This window comes from Laetiporus sulphureus, assembly GCF_001632365.1.
Source record: "Laetiporus sulphureus 93-53 unplaced genomic scaffold LAESUscaffold_26, whole genome shotgun sequence".
Lineage (NCBI taxonomy): Eukaryota > Fungi > Basidiomycota > Agaricomycetes > Polyporales > Laetiporaceae > Laetiporus > Laetiporus sulphureus.
In genome coordinates this window covers 299,339-318,900 of record NW_024468535.1, presented here as the reverse complement: position 1 = coordinate 318,900, position 19,562 = coordinate 299,339, and the positions used below count along the sequence as shown (strand labels likewise).

The 19,562-nt window shown below is 51.1% G+C and overlaps 7 protein-coding genes across 7 annotated transcripts in view; 3 read left to right on the top strand and 4 right to left on the bottom strand.

The window, feature by feature from the left end:
- Nucleotides 1-118: 118 nt before the first annotated feature.
- On the bottom strand, nucleotides 119-5,464 carry LAESUDRAFT_760314 (IkappaB kinase complex IKAP component; the record flags this gene model as incomplete). The annotated part of the gene is made up of 22 exons (XM_040912717.1): nucleotides 119-402; nucleotides 463-590; nucleotides 647-773; nucleotides 830-992; nucleotides 1,045-1,307; nucleotides 1,359-1,422; nucleotides 1,477-1,571; nucleotides 1,625-1,748; nucleotides 1,800-1,933; nucleotides 1,995-2,161; nucleotides 2,212-2,370; nucleotides 2,426-2,912; nucleotides 2,967-3,518; nucleotides 3,576-3,668; nucleotides 3,727-3,839; nucleotides 3,912-3,942; nucleotides 4,009-4,390; nucleotides 4,472-4,659; nucleotides 4,713-4,793; nucleotides 4,864-4,945; nucleotides 5,016-5,207; nucleotides 5,255-5,464. 22 exons carry the CDS (start codon nucleotides 5,462-5,464, stop codon nucleotides 119-121), a joined length of 4,119 nt encoding a protein of 1,372 aa, XP_040763184.1.
- A 2,269-nt stretch (nucleotides 5,465-7,733) lies between these two features.
- LAESUDRAFT_760313 (uncharacterized protein) lies at nucleotides 7,734-10,184 on the top strand (the record flags this gene model as incomplete). The annotated part of the gene is made up of 5 exons (XM_040912716.1): nucleotides 7,734-7,867; nucleotides 7,923-8,343; nucleotides 8,408-9,637; nucleotides 9,685-9,998; nucleotides 10,070-10,184. The coding sequence occupies 5 exons, from the start codon at nucleotides 7,734-7,736 to the stop codon at nucleotides 10,182-10,184; spliced, it is 2,214 nt and encodes a 737-aa protein (XP_040763183.1).
- A 516-nt stretch (nucleotides 10,185-10,700) lies between these two features.
- LAESUDRAFT_702284 (uncharacterized protein) lies at nucleotides 10,701-13,092 on the bottom strand. Its single transcript, XM_040906477.1, has 6 exons — nucleotides 12,456-13,092; nucleotides 12,378-12,397; nucleotides 12,266-12,330; nucleotides 11,436-12,204; nucleotides 11,303-11,367; nucleotides 10,701-11,243 (listed from the first exon to the last, which is right to left on the bottom strand). The coding sequence occupies exons 1-6, from the start codon at nucleotides 12,590-12,592 to the stop codon at nucleotides 11,034-11,036; spliced, it is 1,266 nt and encodes a 421-aa protein (XP_040763182.1). The 5' UTR covers nucleotides 12,593-13,092; the 3' UTR covers nucleotides 10,701-11,033.
- On the bottom strand, nucleotides 12,640-13,437 carry LAESUDRAFT_231049 (uncharacterized protein). The gene has a single exon (XM_040901660.1). The coding sequence runs from the start codon at nucleotides 13,266-13,268 to the stop codon at nucleotides 12,819-12,821; it is 450 nt and encodes a 149-aa protein (XP_040763181.1). The 5' UTR covers nucleotides 13,269-13,437; the 3' UTR covers nucleotides 12,640-12,818.
- Nucleotides 13,438-14,612: 1,175 nt separating this feature from the next.
- LAESUDRAFT_655880 (uncharacterized protein) lies at nucleotides 14,613-15,131 on the top strand (the record flags this gene model as incomplete). The annotated part of the gene is made up of 1 exon (XM_040904581.1): nucleotides 14,613-15,131. One exon carries the CDS (start codon nucleotides 14,613-14,615, stop codon nucleotides 15,129-15,131), a length of 519 nt encoding a protein of 172 aa, XP_040763180.1.
- Nucleotides 15,132-15,996: 865 nt separating this feature from the next.
- Nucleotides 15,997-16,749, top strand: LAESUDRAFT_702281 (uncharacterized protein; the record flags this gene model as incomplete). The annotated part of the gene is made up of 2 exons (XM_040906476.1): nucleotides 15,997-16,357; nucleotides 16,414-16,749. The coding sequence occupies exons 1-2, from the start codon at nucleotides 16,151-16,153 to the stop codon at nucleotides 16,747-16,749; spliced, it is 543 nt and encodes a 180-aa protein (XP_040763179.1). The 5' UTR covers nucleotides 15,997-16,150.
- A 49-nt stretch (nucleotides 16,750-16,798) lies between these two features.
- Nucleotides 16,799-19,562, bottom strand: part of LAESUDRAFT_727084 (uncharacterized protein) — a 3,788-nt gene continuing 1,024 nt past the window's right edge. Inside the window, exons 3-13 of the mRNA XM_040909160.1 lie at nucleotides 19,237-19,424; nucleotides 18,993-19,181; nucleotides 18,848-18,937; nucleotides 18,557-18,793; nucleotides 18,430-18,490; nucleotides 17,917-18,374; nucleotides 17,751-17,863; nucleotides 17,462-17,688; nucleotides 17,348-17,401; nucleotides 17,170-17,291; nucleotides 16,799-17,111 (exon numbers count right to left, since the gene is read on the bottom strand). Coding sequence (XP_040763178.1) covers nucleotides 16,902-17,111; nucleotides 17,170-17,291; nucleotides 17,348-17,401; nucleotides 17,462-17,688; nucleotides 17,751-17,863; nucleotides 17,917-18,374; nucleotides 18,430-18,490; nucleotides 18,557-18,793; nucleotides 18,848-18,937; nucleotides 18,993-19,181; nucleotides 19,237-19,424 — 1,949 coding nt within the window. The 3' untranslated portion in view covers nucleotides 16,799-16,901. The remainder of the gene's footprint in view (nucleotides 17,112-17,169; nucleotides 17,292-17,347; nucleotides 17,402-17,461; nucleotides 17,689-17,750; nucleotides 17,864-17,916; nucleotides 18,375-18,429; nucleotides 18,491-18,556; nucleotides 18,794-18,847; nucleotides 18,938-18,992; nucleotides 19,182-19,236; nucleotides 19,425-19,562) is intronic.

The following is a 19,562-nucleotide window of genomic DNA, read 5'->3' as shown; positions in this document are numbered from 1 at the left end:
GGCATCGGGATCGTGTGAAGAGCAGAATAGTCGTGACGATGCATTTCACTGTGTCTCGTGTAGCGATACCTATCGATACATTCTTACTCGCAGGTTGTGATGGCTGAAGAACGATGGCTCAATTACTCGCCGGTAATCTCAACTTCCATTCTTGCTTGCCCACCTCCGGTTTGGCAACTTTTTCAAGCGGGTCGACGTGCCTCTGCTTTTCGTACTCTTGCATCCGCGCTGCCCAGCTGTCCTCGGTCTCGCCCTCGGCGCCAGATGCCTTTGTCCATACCTCATCTAGTGCAGCTCGAAGCGCGCACTCAAACTCGCTCAGCTCGTCCTGCAACGCCCGGCCCTCAGCCCGATGTTCCTCTGTGAACTGCAATAGATGAGGGATGATGTTCGCCGCGTCAGCTGGCGATGGATGGATTATTAGTACAGGCACAACGGACAACACGCATGAGTCAAGGGCACCTTGCGTGGTGTTGAACCGCCCCACAAGTTTAGTGACGGACTTGAGCAAATATTCCTCTTCGTCCACTGTGCCTTTCCGTCCTGAACCAACCTTTCGCTCGAGCTTCCTCTTCGACCGTGAGCTTCGTCTAGGGAATTGTCAAATTCAATATTTCTGACACATATCGGGAAGACTGATACTGACTTCGAAGACGTGCGAGAAACGCTACTCGGTGCTTGCGTGTATCGCGTAAACGCGGTCGGCGCCATCGATACGTCCGTCATGACATCCACATTGTGCAGATCTATATCTTCGACACCATAGAATGCGTCTGAGAGGTAATCAATCAGCTCATGCACGATCGAAAATGTGGTCTACTGGACGCACCCGGCTCTTCTGTCTTTTTAATACGGAGTTCGCGTATACGTTGCACCTGTTTTCGTAGCTGGTCTTTCATCTCGTTCAGATCTTCAGTGATCTGCGCCCTGCAATCAAGGATTCCCGGATAGATGATCTCTTCAAGGAGTTCCGGTCGAGAACTCAGTACGAGCTGAGGATTTGATGAGATCTTTCTTTACAGCAACAACCACCATTGAACTCACAATACGACGAGCATCGGAGAAGTAGCTCCCCTCCACGAGAGCCTTAATAGCCTCTTTTGTGTCATGAGCGTAGTCCAGCAGTACTCGTGCTGCATCAGAGTATCGTTTCTTTGAGGACAGATCCTCTGCAACGCGATACGCCAGCTCAGAAATGCCTTCCTTTGAGATTTTCTCCTGCAATGCCAGCTCAAATAGGTCTTGCCAATCGAGCGACTTCTCATAGGCGATCATGGCCTTCTCATTCCGACCGGATTGCCGGAATACTGAAATAATGTGTCAGCCACTATCTCGGACAAGAGAACATTGTCCCATACCGAAAGCCGCTTCTTTGAACTCTCTGCGTTCAAAGAGCCATTCGCCGTAGACACTAAGAACATCCTGTAAAGGATGAGTGAGCTTACTGCTCACTCCTATCATGAAGCAGTGATATACCTGGTACCGATCTGTATCTCGCCAGATAGCTAATGCATCTTCGTATAGCTTGTGTTTCTCGACATATTGCATTGCTTCGTCAAACCGTTCCGAGCCTGTTTCCTGATTAATTATACACCAAGAAACACGGATGATCGTCGATCCGTACCTGCTCGACTGAGATTTCGCAACGCCTTGCTGTGCCGCTTCAGGTGATCGTCTATCCGGAACCTCTGATAGAAATGATCGAGGGCACGCAGCTCACGAAGGAAAGGAAGATACTCTCGAGGATCCTATGTGATGCATGAGACGGCGCTTACAGCGAGAGCAACAAGGCGACTCACCTTTTGCGCGTGCTGTGCAATCATGAGCACCAGTGAGAAGTCGTACATGCCGAGAGCAGTGTCAAAAAGTCTATCAGCATCTACAAGGAAGATGATATATTTGACGGCATCCTCCACAAGTTGCGGCTCGCTATCTGCATACAAGAAATCGATGAGCAATGATACTGTCGCGAACTCATCATCTCTTCCGCGTACCTCGCAAGCGCAGAAGAAGCGATAACGCTGCTTCGTGGTCAGGCGGTCTCTTGACCACGTCAGCGGTGAGAATAGAGCTGATGTATTTCTTCATATCTCTCTTTTCCAGGACAGCGCGAATGCCATCGCACAATTCCCCAATCAGATCGGTAGGCAAAGAACCTTGACTGAGACTCCGTGAGGCTCCAGTACCACATAACAACCTGAATTCACTGACCCGAGGCTTGTCAAAAAAAGGTTTATATAGTCGACGTCGTCCACCTGTTCGACAAAGGACTCAAGGTGGATTTTGAATGCATCGCGATTATGATCAACGATAACGTTCAGGTCAATCCGATGCTTGCGGCATGCTAGGAATGCCTTGCCGTATCGATGCCTATTGGAGGAAAACCAGTCAGGCGAATGACGCATCGCACATGATGTTTGCTCACTGATCGATGTCTTGTCGTACGATCTCCATAACAAGCGGCCGTGGATTAACCGTCTCCAAGTTCCCGCGAGGCATCTGGAGCACTAAGCTCATCGTGCTGGGCACAGCAGTGACAATCCTCGAACCTCGTTCCACTCTCCTCTTTTCCCACTCTGGCAGCGACGCAGCGCCCGAATCGTCGGACGACGGACGGCATAGCGGGACGAGTTCACGAAGAGGTGCAAACTGCGCGACATGGGCAGTACTGGTGAATATCAAAAAGCCCGAGGCAACGGTGAAGGACGTGGCATTCGAGGCCAAGCCGCGTGCAGTACCTCCTTCCGTGACGACGCTCAGCTTGCCATTATTAGTCAGGCCGATGAACAGCACTGAGCTACTAGCTTGGTCCTTGCTCAATGCTCCCATATCCGGGACAAGAACCTGCATTGCAGTGAAACAGAACTCTGGGAAGGATGCCACAGGCGAGGGTGACTGTGCCTCAAGATCAACTGGCTCAACCGTCAGGCTCTCCTCACTTAGAGATCAATGTATATCTGACGTACCGTAGAAAAGGTCGCCGCTTGGTGACTGCCATACAACCCCTTCTTCCGCATTGATTAACCTGCCGTTGCGATCCGGCATTGCAATCTCTACCTTGTCCACAGCAGTGCCACCTTGGACTGTGGCCATATAGATACCATCAGGTCCATCCTCACTCAAGTACGATGTCAGCACAGCGAGATGAACCACTTCATCCTGACCCTCTGTCGGAGCGACCTCGTTCCGAGCACGCCAAATGAACACCTGACGAGAGGGCCTGGCAACTGCTCCCATATCCTTATTGACCAGGATACCTCCCCATAGATGGGTCGGATCCATGACTTTGCCACAGCCGGGCCCGATGCGAGTGCGCAAGTCCACGAGCTCGACGTGACCAGACTCCCAGAGAATAGCGAGTAGGTCTCGCATAGGAGAGAACGAGGCGTGGATAGGTGCTGGCAGGCGTCTCATGCCGGACGAAAGAGATAGTCCCGGCAGCGTTGACAAGGTAAGTGCGCAGGACGACATAGGAGGAGGGACGTTCTGACTCCGGAAAGCTGTTAGTAGGATGCTGGCTGCAGATGACATCACAAGTTGAGCATCTGAACCAGATTATAGAGGGAATCACACACCTCCATCTGAAACAGCGACTGATCCAGTGTCTTTTGGGGGACTTGCGGCTGACGAATATATCTCCCATGCGTACGTACGCTGAAAGACTTCTGCTGAGGTGAGCATCAGTTAATTCAGTCTGAACGCGACAATCCCTGTCGAGAGACGTACAAGACGTCGTCAAGATGATCTTCAAGGGGTCTTCAGGATGCCATCTGATGGACGTAAACCGTCCATGTTCACCAGATGAAGTGGAAGGGGCTGGAATCTCTTGCTTGAGATACCTATCTTACCCCATTGTCAACCAAACTAGGTGGACTGGGGCGGAATGTGAAGGGACTACAGTGCATACTCACCAATGATAGTTGCCAATTGTCCACAGTTGCACTGTAAACATACGTGTGAGACCGATTTACGGCAATAGGAACACCACACGATAGTGAAGCCACGCACCAACATCGCCTTCTTCACCTTCGATCCACACGCTCAGCACGTTTGAATCTGCGCTCCACCCTACCTCCTTGACCCTGTAACCCCATCTCCCGACCAAGCCAATCTCCGAGTCAAATGGCCCGTTCAGCCTCGCTTCCGTCTCGCGCAAGCTGAACTCGCCGTGTCTCAAGCCATTCCTCTCGAAAAACACCACGTCATGCCGTCCTTCACGTCCTTTTGCTAGCCCGTCGACCGAACCAAAGCGCTGCGTGCCGACCATGAGGTTTCCCGAGGGTCGCCATGAAAGCGTATGTTCTAACCCTGCAATGGGTTCAGCGGTACTAGAGAGGGTCCCTTCGCGGCTGTAAATGCGGAGGATGCGGCGCTGACACGTGTTTTCTCCCTATCGCGAAAAGCCACGTTCAGACGTTCGCAAGTGGAAAGGAAGGAATTTAAAGACTAGGTAGTTTGACAATGTACGCACCAAGGGCGGTAACACAGTTGATACCACGAAGAATGCTCCGTCTCCTCGCCAACTAATACGTGGCTTATGGTCGTCATCCGGACTCATTCCGACGGTGGACACGTCAAGCCCGGCATGAGCTGCACTTTTCCCCAACGAACCGTGGAATTGGGTATGCTTCGCGCCCCAACCCAGCGTAATAGGAGCATCTGCGGCATATTGTATGCAGCGGTATGCGCAGAAGTCTAATAGGGCAGCGTACCTTCTCCGAATTCGGGTGGATGAAGCGGTCCCTCGCAAAGCAAGTCAAACATCGCACTCATCAAGATCAACTTATCGTCTCCTGTGCACAGAACAGGATATGGATGAAGCTCAGACATTCGCGTTACATGGCGACGCATACAGTCACTGACCGGTCACTAAAACCAAGAGCGAATCATCGGGCCCCCATTCTGCGGCCAGTATCCCAGCATCAACTGATCCGACAACATCAAACTGCACAATATCAAATGATCAGACAGAGATGGCGCGGAGCTTCCACGGCCAGTCAATGCAATGTACCAACCTGTGGCTCGACGTCGTCCACTTGTAGCGTTGCAATGTCGCCAGTGTGAGTGATCAGCACAAGCGTGCGTGAGTCTGGGAGCAATCGCAGGCTTGTGACTTCAGGTGCACTGTCAGTCGCCTGTGTAGGTGTGCCAGACCAGGGATTTGACACAATTGCGGTCGGTGAGAATACGGCGAGACGTGCCGTAGCCTGGCAAATAATTGTAATAGAGTTTGAGTCATTATCATTCAGCATACCTGACTGTTCTCAACGGCTATAGATCCTACTCTCCAGATTTCTATGTCAGCGTTTGCAGCTCCCCTTCTCGACTCGGACGCGATATAAATGGCATCTTGATCGGGACCAACAGCGACCGTGCTGATACTATGGTCTTGAGGAGGAGAATCGAAGCCAAGTGGCGGACGGAGCGATGAATGATTTGACCGCCAAAGCGACAAGTTGCGCATGATGAGTAAATCCCTACAGCGAAGATCACATATATTTGAAAGAGATATCGAGTCCCTGTCTTCTAGGAAGCAGCAATGGCCGTCCGAGTAGATCGCAAGTTCAAGTTCAACTGGATTCAAGCCAGATTCCAATCCAAGCACAGATTGGAAAGAGGATCCGCGCGAAGAGTGAATAGCAACTGCCCGTTTTAAAGCTTATATATAGCTCCAGAATACGACAGAGTTTTCAGGATACGAGGCAATGGGAGAGGGTAGAGGGAGGGAAACCATTCATTCACCCAGCTTAGCGTGACATAACCTACGTGATTGCACACGTGACACAACGTGACGGGTCGGAGCGCATCACAGCTCGGTTCCTTCGCAAACTAATGCCCTGGTGTAGGTGAGGATTGAGTCATGCAAATTCAGTACTCAGTGCTCATGGAATAGCTGTAGTTTCTCTCATCGTCAAGACGTATGACGTATATCGCTATTCGCTGCAGCTGATATGTCGGATGAGTCAAACTCTTGACAGCATGTATCCGTGGTCCGGCACATTATGGACGTCCGCTAACTCCATCGCGAAGAGTCTGCCCGGTGCCGAGGATGGAACGCTGGTAGTCGTGTGTAATTCACATCAATGTGTTTGAACTACATGACCGCCATTACCAATGATGTGGTTGCGAAGCTCTGCCTATCAAACCCTAGTACAACCTCAAGCCCTCGAAGTGACCCTCGAGTCTATCCTGGGCCCTCTTTTCCTATACAACGCTGGCCATTCGCATTATTGTATCCTGTTGAAACCGACGACATTTCATCAGCATTGGCATTCTTGGCATTCCATGTCAGAGTCTGATTTGACAGAGATGAAAGCTGTGTGGAGTGTTGAGACCACACGAAGGTGGCCATTCTCATGCGTTATCATACAACCTTCCTTGATTCCCAGGCAAGCATCTCCCCAGCCTTCGAATGGCACTTTGCAGCCATGCCGTTCCCACTCACGTCACCACATTCCCAACCCGACAAATAGTACACAACCGGGGACGATGATGCTTCCTTAATCGAAGAGGAGTGGCTTACCGAACTCTATGAATTTTGTGCTTATCTTATATCTTGCCAACACGACATCCCGTGCGGTTGCCGATGCAATTGGGAGAAGACTATTGAACAGCCATGGAAGGGCCCTTTAATCGGTCCGTAATGACCCCAAAGAGTTTAAGGTTTTGTGATGCGGTTTTGAATAGTCAACATTCTTATGCTTTGACACACGCTATCTGCAGGTTCCTCAAAAAGCTCTCTCAATGAAACAATGTGCGGCTCAAAGACGTGGTCGTGAATGACACTTAACACACTACGTCGTTTTTATAAATCTTTGGCGTGGAAGTGCGTTGCTTGTGCGGGTCAGTCCAAATGATGACATCTTACCGCATTACGAACGAGCGTCCTGATGTTGAGACACTATCTTACCCCGTAAAGAGTCCATGAGCCACCTTCATAGACCCTGGTGTGGTTCATGACAACGTGGTGGATGGCGAAGGCGCCATTCTCTTCAGGACCCCTGGACAGAACGTTACGATTTTCCGTACGCTTGCAATCCTTAGGCCTCTCTTCAAGCACTCGGCGTGGCGCTAAGAGATTGTCGTATTCACGTCGATGGCTGACTCGCTACTTCGCCTTCATCTGTGGGCGTATGTTTGGCATCGATTGGGTTGCCGTTTATCTTCTAAGCTTTAACGTAAACATTCAACAGATAGACTTCAGCATGGGTACCGGTGGAGCCGTGAAAACGGTGAGTATCGAATGCTCTGAGGGCGCCAGTCGATGTTTCATGAGTTGATATTTAATCACGACGTCCTGCTCACACCTTACCTGAAAGGATGAAGCTTCAGTACATAGGCGGAATAGCGTGTGTGGTCTTCGAGCCGGGCGTTATTGTACCAACCGCAACCTCCGATCAGGCTTCGCTCGGATGTTTGTCCCATCCGATTGCCATAGGAATGTCCTAGGAGAAATTTCCCTACACTGCTTCAATTTCAAATGCCGGACAATGCTCGAATTGTCTGAGTAATGCTACTGTATACGAGCCCCTCTTGAGGCCCGTTCATCGCAAACTCTCCTCTCCATCCATATCATCCCGGGACATTCAGATGTATAGCGAAGTACAGTTGAACAACAAATTGGCACACAACCGTCGTCCGATGGCGGCAAGCTATCATCTCTTTACCAGCCCATACCAGCTGATTCGGGTTCTTCATAGGTAATGACGAGTGCCGTGAATCAGCAGCACGATATGGTGCACGCTGTTGAAGGCCAACAGAACGCGAATGCAGAAGAGCACTCGCCCGGCACCGAAAACCTCAACGGCACCGTGGTGGCTGAGACAGCCGTGTCCCTGACACACTCGAATGTCGAACAGACAGAGACGTGAGTACCGCACTGTTTTCTATCCCGAGTTCTGCTTCATGGCCAAACATTGCAGACACACGTTGTCACGAATTTTTGCTCTGCTCGTCACAATCAACGCTTATCCAAAGCATAGCCTGAGCGGTTGCATCAACGATGGTGAGGCGGTACGCACATACCTGGAGACGATACACCACGTTCCTTCGGCGCATATCATGTCTCTCAAGGATGAGCAAGCAACCCGCGACGGCATAGAGAAGGTTTTCAAATCACATCTCATCAATAATACCAGCATCAAGAAGAATGACCTGGTGGTCTTTTTCTTTGCTGGACACGGGGTGAAGGAATACACTGACGAGAGGTGGCCTCGTCAGTATAGAGGCAAGATGGAATGCATCTGCCCTCAAGACGTGGATTATAACCGTGTTCACGGAATACCATCCATCCAACTGAACGCATGGTTTGCAGAACTGGCTTCTGTGAAAGGTGATAACATTGTACGTACCTCTACAGCAATTGAGCCTATCTAACAAGTGACATATGACTGCATTGCCTCTCCAGGTCGCCATTTTTGACTGTTGTCACTCCGGCGACATGTCTCGCGACGATTTTCAATATCGAGAATACGAATTAGAGACGAAGACTTATATTCCAATATATCCTGACGCTCTCATCGACATCAATAAATGGTTTTCCGCGTCCCTCTCCTCGTCCCATTTGCGGGGGGCGAGACAAGTTCTGCCCAATTGCTTTCGGTATGATGGATTGGCATCGCACGTGCTTCTCAGTGCTTGCAGACCCGAGGAGAAGGCGAGAGAAGCACAGTACCGCGGCGCGTTCACAAAAGCTCTTCTCAATAGACTGTACGAAATTGCACAGGGAGAGGGGGAGCCCACCACATACATATCGCTGGTTGCTACTCTACCGACGCCATCGCAGACACAGAACCCACAATGCGGAGGAACCAACGCGGGTCGTCTATTGTGGGTCAATGAGACCCCCTTTGATGTCGATGTCGGCTTCAAGGTAACTGTGACACAGAGCAAGCTCTCTGTCGCTGCAGGGTCCTTAGTCGGTGTCGAAAAAGGCATGAAGTTCGATGTTCAAGTTGCTAGAGAGCCCTCGGAGATGCTTCATGGCTTCACAATTACTACAGTCGGCCCAGCGAGTTCCTCATTCAAAGTCGACACCGCGAAATACACCCTCCCCGAGCTCGAGAAGAAAATAACAATCTTATCTCGAGCAATATTCCCAGACCTTGTGACGATGCGGTTCACATATTATCTAGCAAGGCAGACCTTGCAACTCCCCTCCTCGGCTCCTGAATGTGCCACGCTGCAGAATCGGGACGAGGCTGACATTCAAATCATCGACTTAGATGAATCGACAGGACAGTGGATCCTACAGAATCGACAACCTGTTGTCAACAAGTATGCAGCTTCAGCAGCGTCCGTCGAAGCTCCGTTCAACGATATCTGGAAGACTTGTCAACACATTGCACGCTTCAATTTTCACTTGGGTCGGAAATTCAAGACTCCGCTCCAGGGTGTCAAGATTGAGCTTTACATCCTCAAACGAGGGGGGCCAGAGGATGACAGTTTGAGCATTTACGAAGCGGATGAGCAAATCCTACCCGATTCCTCTCGGAAGGACGTTTCGGCCAGCTGTTTGCCTGAATACACAATAAAGTACAACCCGAAATTCGTCTATGGAATCAAGATTGTGAACGACTCGGAATACGATCTATACCCGTATCTGTTCAACTTTGACCCGTATGAATACTCCATTGAGGTCAGCATTGATCATTTGAAATTCCGTCTAACTTATTGCTCTTGTAGAAATGGTACACTCCCGAGCATCAGGACACGCCGCCGCTGAAGAGGAAAGGCTCAATCGCTGTGGGATACGGTGTGCAGGGCGCACGCAAGGTAGTCGCATTTGATCTCGCTGAAGAGAAATCAACGGAGTCGAGCTTCGTGAAGCTCTATTTCTCGACAACATTTGTTCACACGGAAAGTCTAGAGCAAGTTCCACTCAACAAAGAAGCTGCAGAGCGCAAAGCATTTTTAAAGGAGTTGCCGAATGTAGGAATGTGGGACAGTGATACATTTGTTTTCACCGTTACGAAGGAGACTCAAACGAGTGCTCCACGGTGAGATACAAGGATTGGTGAGATCGCTACTCTGATGTGTTTCAATCTATACTCAACCTATCTCTGGATAGGCTTGCCTCGCACACGTTTATGCGAATTGTCCTATGCCCATTGAATGCTGAGGATGACGACGAATATGGAACTATATGCGACTGTATCAGCAATGGTAACGGAATGCGGAGTTAGACGGCGGCGGAGACGAGAATGACGAATGGCGGACTGAGAACTGCGTCCTCGGGTTAGAGCCGCTATCCCCGTAGGCAGTCTAATGTACCTGCCATACAGCAAACTCTCTTTGCACCATAGCACCGCTGAGTTGCTGCGTCAGTTGGGTATCACGACTGAAGAATGTTATTCCAATCACATCCTGTTGTTCGCGCTGGCAAGTATCGTCATATTTCCCGTCCAGCCTATCATTGCACTATTTAGCAAACTTTAGAGTCTCCCCAGCTATGAGGCTCAAGGCGCATTCATCGGACTGGCATTTTCGGGTTTTCCCTGCATGAATTCCTTCCTGAGATCTTCCCTCACTCATCGTGTATGCCGTATGCCGAGCGGTTGATCATCGACGGATCGTTGACCAGACTTACATATCCAACAGGATGGTCGGGATCTTTCCACTGCATTCGAAGTCGGGATGAATGCTACAACAATAAAAAAGAGCTCAGACAATGTCCTGAGAATATTCACACCTTAATCATTCGCGATCTGGCGAGCTCGCGCCTGTCATTGCATTCCGACGACCGAAAGCCGCATCATCTAACCTAAGCCAGCTAGTCATATTGCTACATGATGAACACCAACACGAGAAACATCCAACAAAGAATAAAGCGCATCAAGCACTCGGAGGCATCAAACCTCCACACACACGCACATCAAGCACAATAAAGATATTCAAACGCAAAGAAGAAGAAAACCAGGCAAGACTCGTAACGATTCGTGTCATGTGAGCGCGCATACCCGCACGCGCTCTCGTATCAATCAATCATCACTCATGATAAGTGATGTAGTTCGTGATTTGCTTTTGCTTTTTCGTCACAGCTCGTCCGTGAGCTGAATCTGGAGCGCGCCCCACGTCGTCGCAGCCGCTGGGCAACCGACGCCGGTACCAATCAAGTTCTGCAGCGTCACAAGACACGCGTCGATCCGCGCGAGCTGCGACGCGGTCGAGTTGTCCGTCGGGAATGTGAGCGCGACGCTCGGGTTGTTGAGCACGTGACCTGCGGCGACGTTCGCGGAAAGCTCCTGCAATCCACGACGGCATCAGTAATGAAATCGGCGTGATGAGTGTGCGGAGGACGTACGGCGATGAAAGAATCGCGGCTTGGTGGGCATGAGCAGGGAATGAGGATCGGCTCGCCACTCGCGTCTGTGAAAAGAACAGAGGGAAAGCCATCAGCTTACCAAACAAGCACCGTCATGAAATCTGCTACTTACTGTCTATTCCATCGCAGCTCCCCGACCCGTTCGGATTCGTGTCCGCCGTGACGCCGAAATCCGGCACGAGGCTCTCGTTGCTCGTCACATTCGACGATGTTGCCGTCGCAGTCGCAGACGCTGCCGAGGTCACAGAGACCGAGAACGAAGACGAGACGAGGGCAGACGAGGAGGCGGAATCGGAGACGGTGCGCGAGGCGGCGAGTGTGCTGCTTACCGCATCACTCGTGGCCGAAGCGGCCGAAGCGTCGGTTACGGTCACGGTCACGTAGACGATGGAACAAGAGCCTGTTGACGCATCGCTGGAGGCTGTCGCAGTCGTGTTGGAGCCCGTGAGGGCAGCTGCGGTGGCGCCGACGGAAATCGTGCTGCTAGATGCAGAGTCAATCGCGCTGGAGGACTTGTGGTGGTGATGTGAGCTGGTACTCGACGCCGCCGCCGCGACACTGGAAGTCGCAGCACTCGCTGCAGAAGTCGATACGCTCGTGGCTGTTGCTGTGCTCGCGATCGTGGATGTACCTGTCGCAGTGCTAGCAGCCGAAACGGAGCTTGATGACGACGAGCCCTCTGCTGCGATCTCTTTCTGAAGCGCAACCCAGGTCGTCGCCGATGCGGGGCATCCGACGCCGGTGCCGTTCAGGTTCTGCAGCGTGACGAGGCAAGCGTTGATGCGCGTGATCTGCGACGCAGTGGAATTGTCCTCCGGGAAGGTGATCGAGACGCTCGGGTTGTTGATTACGTATCCAGCGGCAACGTTCTTGTTGAGCTCCTGCGAGAAGGCAAGGTGGTTCGCGATGGGCGATCGAGGAGACTTTGATGTGGAAGCGTACCTCAATGAATGTATCGAGATCCGGCGGACATTGGCATGGAATGAGAATGGGCTCGCCGTTGGTTCCTACAACGCGTGAGTGGCGCGGTCAATGTAATATCGTTCATGCTCACCGTCAATTCCGTCACAGCTCCTGATTGATAAGATATTATTAGAGAGGAAAAAATCGCGCGTTCCGATAGGAAACGCACGCTGAGCCGTTCGCCTTGATTCCAGCAGTCACTCCAAAGTCGGGAACGAGACTGGAGTCGACATCTCTCCTGAGCACCGGGTAGGAAGTCACAGACAGCAGCACAGCCACAACGAGCAACACAATAGATTGGAACATCGTAAGAACCAGATCCAGTCAGGTGTAATGGAAGAGAACGTGTAGCTCGTCGCTTGCGATGAATGAGTGGAGGCCTAAAATCGGATTACGTCTGGCGCTCAAGGAAGGATACGTCCAGCGCAGGCCACTATGAACAGAAAAGAGAGAGGAGGGGAGGAAGAGAGGAGGGGATGGGGGGGGACTGCAGGGCGGGAGTGGAAAGGGACAAACAAGGAGGCATCGCGCTTTATGCCGCTTGAGGGTACACGCTGAAAAACGTGGACAAAAGATAACAGGCGACAATGGGGAAGCCTTGAGCGCCCCGCGCCACGAACGCGTGTTTTACTTTCAAATGATTGGCTTGTGGAAGCCAAGGCACGCGTTTCCATCGCGACGGCGGCCGCGAGTGCGATATATACCCTCTGATTTCCGACATTTTGCAGTAAACACGACTAAATTTCTGGTGCATAGGTCTGAAGGTTATCCAGCGGTTTGGGCAGATGGGTGAGGATACGGAAGGTCTGGACAGATCGTAAGCAATGAGAGAAGACTGGAACGTGCATGCGTAAATCAAGGGGGCATACAGCTGGCGTACGCGAGTTCGATATACGGTCCGGAGGATCACCACGATGTAGCCTCGAGGCTTGGAGTAGAATCGCCAATCGGGAAATGAACCAAGAAACCTGCATTCGTACATAATGCACCTGGCGAGAAAGCTCAGAGCATCAAAAAGACTTCCGTTGTGGGGACTCTGCGGGCTGCGGATGCGTCCATGGAGATGTTGCCAGCTGGTTTGTGGCCAGAACACGTTGCCTGAGAACTCACCGCGTAAAGTTCATCCCAGGGCGCCATTTAAAAGTCATCGATGAGAGCGCATCAAAATCTTAACGCCGATTCGGTCCCTTCAATCTGAAGTCGTGTTGGATTTCCGGGCGGCCTCGAGTAATGACATGCGGCATCGGCGTTGTCCATTGACTTCAACACATAGATTCCGTCGGGTCAAAGATAGCCGACGTTGCTTCTGCTCTCGTAATACAAAGATTTGAAGGGTCATCGACAGATAGAGCCACCGGTGTTCAGTGTAGGCGCCCGATGGACGTGTCGCACATATTCCACTCTATTCCACTTCAAAGCGATAAAGGACGCTGTTCGTCGCATGTGCAGTGACTCGCGGATCCGCCAACGCCGTTCTCTAGCATCCCCTCGCGAAATATACTACACAGACGGATATGCAGTGTTACTTCACTCGTTTGACGGCAGCAAACTCCTTACCGGGACCGTTGGCAATACTCCGTATTTCTGAATACGCCTGAAAGGCGTTTTGGGCCTTCTTGTGGTCCAACTTGACGCTGTGATACTTGGCCCTGTATAAGGTTTGCTGAGCATACCATTGGTCTATTTGCCTCGTAGTTTCACATAAAACAGCAGCTGCATGCGGCTAGGATAACCCAGGTGCTCAGCCTGCTGTGCCGTCTTTGCGATCTCCTCAACCTCTCTCCTCGTACGTGACAGATACAAGAATGGACGCCATCTCCAACGACCTTCCCAATGGTAAATACTCAGCCCAGGTGAGAGCTGTCGTTGTGCATGGTGTTCTCGGATGCTGAGTTAGATCGCGGCTGCAGGGGATCGTAGTACAGCTCTCACCGCGCCACCGATCAACGTCCACGATGTAGGCTCGCCAATAACTGCTCTTTGATCGCTGCTCATATGTTCGACTTTCTTAGACCAATACAGATGTCGCAACGTCGAGTTCTCATAGCCCGCAGATAGAAGAAGTCAATTTGCAGGTGCGTTTTCACAGAAGAAAATACCCATCAGAAATATAATGATATGATGCACAGGATCCCGGAACGGATAAGCAAGCAGGCTTGTTGTCTTCACAAGGACAGCAGAAGAACGACATCGAGCCGGGTGTGCAGTGAGTCTCATCCTCCCATATTGAAGGTATGTTCACATTGGTGAGGTAACAGATCAAATGGACCGTATGGACGCAGTGATGCAACCAAAATCAATACGAAGTGAGATATCGCCTTTTTATATGTTACTAGGATGCATAACTCACACAAAATCGTGTAGCGATTGTCGCACCTTCGCATTGGTTGTCGCAATCGATAAATACGCATCTGTACGTTCATTGAAAGGTTGCAAAAACGATGCCAGAGGTATAGTGGACTATATGCAAAACAAGCTCGCCGCTCGCAAATCGGACATTCACACATTTTACGACGAAAACGCGAGCCGCGAAAACATTCTATCGGCTTTCAGAACGCAGCTTATCGACAACGAAGAGATAAAGTCGGGAGATCTGATGATTTTCTACTTCGCAGGTCATGACACGAGTCAATATGCTCCGAAGGAATGGGAAGTGCAACCCAAAGGCGAGATAGAGCGTATCTGTCCACAGGATATTGATTTCAAGAGCGTCCATGGCATCCCCTCCTTCACTTTAAATGCGCTTCTAACAGAGTTAGCAGACAAAAAGGGCAATAATAGCCTAAGTGAACGCATGTCTATCGTTTTGCTTGTGGTCACAATGAGCACAGGTTGTCATGATTGACTGCTGCTACACGGGAGAAATGGATCGTAATCCCGACGACATGGTGCGAGGTGTCAAGCCTGTCGAGAACGCACGTCTTCCAGGAGGTATTGACCGTGAAGTACGTACTTACGGGCAACCACTCAATGAAACCGGGACAGCGCAACTGGTCGTGCCTGCGGAGTTTCATTACCAGTCACTCAAATCACACGTGCTGCTGAATGCCTGTCGAAAGCATGAAGAGACAGATGAGCTCCTCTATGCGGAAGGCTTGTACCATGGGTGTTTCACCATCGCTCTAATCGGTGTGTTGAACAAAGACACCGTCGTTATGACGTACGAGAGCCTATTCGACCAGCTTCTCCCTTTGCCGCGCCGGAGACCGAAATGTTACGGAGACAATCGGAATCGTCTGCTATGGAGCACTATCACAAGGGATGCTGAAGGATATCGCATCACAAGGAATAACGATGGCACGTTCGTTGTGCACGCCGGCCAAGTGCATGGCATCCCCGATGGCACGACGTTCGTTGTCAGAGCAAACAATCGATCAGATGACACCAGCCATCTCCGCATCCGCTCAAAGTTCACGGACATCTGCCAGTGCCTTTGCGAGGCTGTCAATGCAGCTTCACTCCGTATCACGTATTCCACCAGGGCTGTTCTCGACGAATTGCAATTCCCTGATGGAATGAAGTCCCATTTCGCTCCATCGCCCGAAACAAATTATCGTCTACCGAATCCATTGCCTAGCATCCTCCAGATTGCACCTTCGCGAGCGGAAGCAAATATAGAGATCATTCCGCTTTCGTCGTCGCCCGATCGGTTCTGCCTGCAGCGACTGACCCCCTTCATAGAAAACGAAAAAGTCCCCGTTCTGCGGAAGATTCATCTTGAATACTCCCGCATCGCGCATATATTCGAGAGAATCATGCGATTCAGCTATCATCTCCACAGGCCATCACCCTCTGAGACCTCCGAACGTCTCTCGATATCAGCGGAGCTCTACAGACTGAGGCAGACTATTAGTCAAGACCATCATGGTGCCGGACGATCAGACAAACCTATTCCAAACGAATCGACGATTCTGTCAGCCCGAAGCTGAGAATAATCATGGCATATTATTCATACAGGAAGCCGTCGTTTCTGACCTACGTTGGTTATATGGTCTGAAGTTGGTGAACAAGTCGGACCAAGATCTGTTCCCATATGTGTTCTATTTCGATCCCAGCGAATACAGCATCGAGGTATGAGCATTCAATCTTCGGGCCACATTCAATGCGACATTACTGACTCACCCCAGCTATGGTACTATCCTCCCTCCGCCACAAAGCCCCCGCCTCTCAAAGCGGATGGCAGCTTAGAGGTTGGGTATGGAGAACATGGAAATGGTGCAAGCATCAAGCTGAGCGTCCCAGAAGGCATGCACACGGATTCGGGATTCATTAAGGTTTTCGTGTCCACTAAGTACGTGGACATGCAGCCTATCGCGCAGCCATCTTCCTTGCACGATGCGAACCCGCCTTCTACGTATGGTCGCGGAGCGGCGATGGCTTTCGCAGGGCCTGTGGGTGCAGATTTGGATCAAGCAAGCTGGAATGTCAGCACGTATATACTGACAGCTACCACTCTGATGTGATCGGCTTTCCTGCTTTCCACAATTCACTGAGGTTATTATGTAAAAATCCAAGGCCTTGCAAATGCAATATCGGCTTCCTCCTCAAAATAAGTATCAAGACACGATGCAGACACATACATCACACATGAAAGGTGGGCAAATACAGCATTTCCTCACTGCTCTTCATCTTCTTCCTCAGCTTCGTCTTCCGACACGTCCAGCCCCGCTTCACGCATCCGACCTTTGTCTCTGCGTCGCTTGCTGTTCAGTTCGTCGAGCAATACAAGCAGATCTTCCTGTTCTTTTTCCACCTCCTGCCGTTTCTGTTTTGCTTCTTGTAATTCTGTCGTTAGCGAGGCGATTTGTGTCTGGAGCTGTTCACGCTGGACCGAATATGAGATTGGTGGACTGACCCTCAAATGGGCACAGTTGAACACTTACGTCGTCTGGAGCTTGTTTTGCCGTCAGTGCCTGGACCTGCGCACGAAGTGCATCGATCTCTGCTGCTTGCGTGCGAATGACGTCCTTGAGCGATGCTACTAACATAGCCGTTTCGCCTTGACCTGAAAGTGGCCGTGAGTAACCGGATCATCGAAAAAATCGCATCGCGATCACATACCAGGCGATGAAGACAGCGCGTTGGGATCTGCCGAAATACCTCTTTGCACGGTATCTAGATGTACAACGGTAAGCCCTCAGAAAATCACACAGTGTCAGTGACAATTATACCGACAATAGTTCGACTTCCAGAAGTCAACGAAGGCCCAGTCAAACCATATTTCTCCTTCCTCGACGTCCGTCTTCGTCCCGCCCGGAGGCCGCACTACGGTATTGGGAGGAGTAGGGATTACGAGAGTATCGGGACCAACCGCCTTGAATCGGTCGTCGTCCCGGAGGTGCGTGATGCGGTTAGCAAGCATGTCGATCCCTAGCCGCGTCAAGATCGGGTATATAGTAGCTCTGTCACAGTTAAGGGGCGATAAACAACGTAAACGCAGGGGAAAGCTTGCATAGACACGCACCTTGTAATCTCGCCCGGTTCTCGATTGAATTCATAGCATACGCCCAGCAAGAATACACACAATCCTGGGATGACAGCATCGGTATCTGCTGTTTGGTTGATTGGGTCGACCAGCTACAGGATTGATGTGATCACGGTTGGACATGTAGCTGAAGACGTTGGCCTACCACTCCCAGTGCCCCAGCCTCCAAGAACTCCCGTACCGCAGCTGGATCCTCCCACAACCACTGAGCCAGCAACGTCAAGTAGCCTACTAGCAACCGATCCCACTCCCTTGCTTCCCGGTTAGGAGTATCGGCTCTGCCCCGTGCGAGGAATGCCAGAGACAGATGCTCACTGAGGATCTGCAAGAGTGTCTGCGGTTCCTCTGCCTCAGGTTCCTCTTCGGGCGGTGCAGGAGGAGGGCCGCCGTCTGCAGGTACGAAGAAACTACCCTGATTTTGCGCAGTGGACCCGGCGACATGAGGAACGATCGAGCGCGCGAGAGTCTTGCAATGTGATGAGGCTCGAAGCAGATGAGCGAAGAGCAAGGTAGCAAAGTGGGTTGATGTGACAGCGGTGATATTCAATGGCGCATTGTGTGGCATAGTGAGCGCATACAGCAACGGCGTGACAGGCGTGTGTTCTATTGGCATTATAAATCTCAGCCCATGGAAAGAATAAGACTGGTGAGAAACTACCTGGCGGAGAAACCATGGATTGAACGATTGCCTCCGCAATCTCTTCCGTCTGCACAAAATTCTATGACGCATCTCAATTATCCTGAATACCAGATACTATCATGTGGAGCAGGTTCGCCCGACTCACCTGGAATACCGCAAGAGCAGCCGATCTCAGCTCCATGCCCTCTTTCGAACGGCGTTCACCCTCGAGTACACCATTATACTCCCCATGCAGAACGAGTTCTACTACCGCATCCAGTGCAGAAGCAGGTTCAAGGCGGTCCCACTCCTCGCCATTTGTCTCCGGTACGGGCATGTAGGGCGTGATGGACAGAGTCGCCAGTGGAAAGCCGGAGAAGTTCGTCGGTAGAAGGCGGAGTGCCTTGACAGACCAAAGTTAGCACACGAAAGCTCAATAACTGAAAGGCGCGAAAACCTGAGACTTGATGGTTGTTGGAAAGTTTGAGGCAAGTCCGATCTCCAGTAGGCACCGATTGAACGCGAATGTCAGAGGGTCCTGCGTATGCTGCAGAAGGCTATCGTCAGTATGCTTCCCAGCAACAATTAAATGGCATGCTGACACTACTCTGGCTGCTTTGTGTCAATATACCCATAATATCAACGACGAGTGCGGTATTGGCCCGCTTTTGACTAACGTCCCATAGCTGCAATGCGAACCCTTGAGGGGGTGGCACGTCCAAAGGGAGTGTGGGAGGGAAGCCAAGCACGGAGAGTAGAAGTGTAGGCATAGGCGTATTACGAAGATAGCTCTGATGCATAGCAATGGATTCAGAGATTCCATGATCGATGGACAGGGAGACAGACCTGATTCGACTGGTTGAACCTCAACAGACCATCGATACAGGAGAGCGCATCATGTACGATGCTTCCACCCTCCACACCGTTTTCAGTTGCAATTATATCGAATAGGCGTTCGAACGCGCCCTCAAACGCGAGGATCTTCTGTATCTCAGGGCTATGAGAGATAAGTGATTGCACCGCGAACAGCGCCTCTGAAGTAAGTTAGTGTCAGAAGCGTATAAAAATGCGTCATGAATGTTGTGGAAGCTCTTTAAGAACTTGAGCGACTGGTACGGGGAAAGCAGTAGGATTTGAGTCATTTACGCGGCAGTGGTGTCACGTGACCGCGT

Excerpts from the sequence above, each read along its gene's own strand:
- LAESUDRAFT_231049 (XM_040901660.1), bottom strand. The coding sequence starts at position 13,268 with ATGTACGAATGCAGGTTTCTTGGTTCATTTCCCGATTGGCGATTCTAC.
- LAESUDRAFT_702284 (XM_040906477.1), bottom strand. The coding sequence starts at position 12,592 with ATGTTCCAATCTATTGTGTTGCTCGTTGTGGCTGTGCTGCTGTCTGTG. Across the intron at positions 12,331-12,377 it reads GAGCTGTGACGGAATTGACG|GAACCAACGGCGAGCCCATT; the intron begins GTGAGCATGAAC and ends CACGCGTTGTAG. Across the intron at positions 12,205-12,265 it reads ATCTCGATACATTCATTGAG|GAGCTCAACAAGAACGTTGC; the intron begins GTACGCTTCCAC and ends GCCTTCTCGCAG.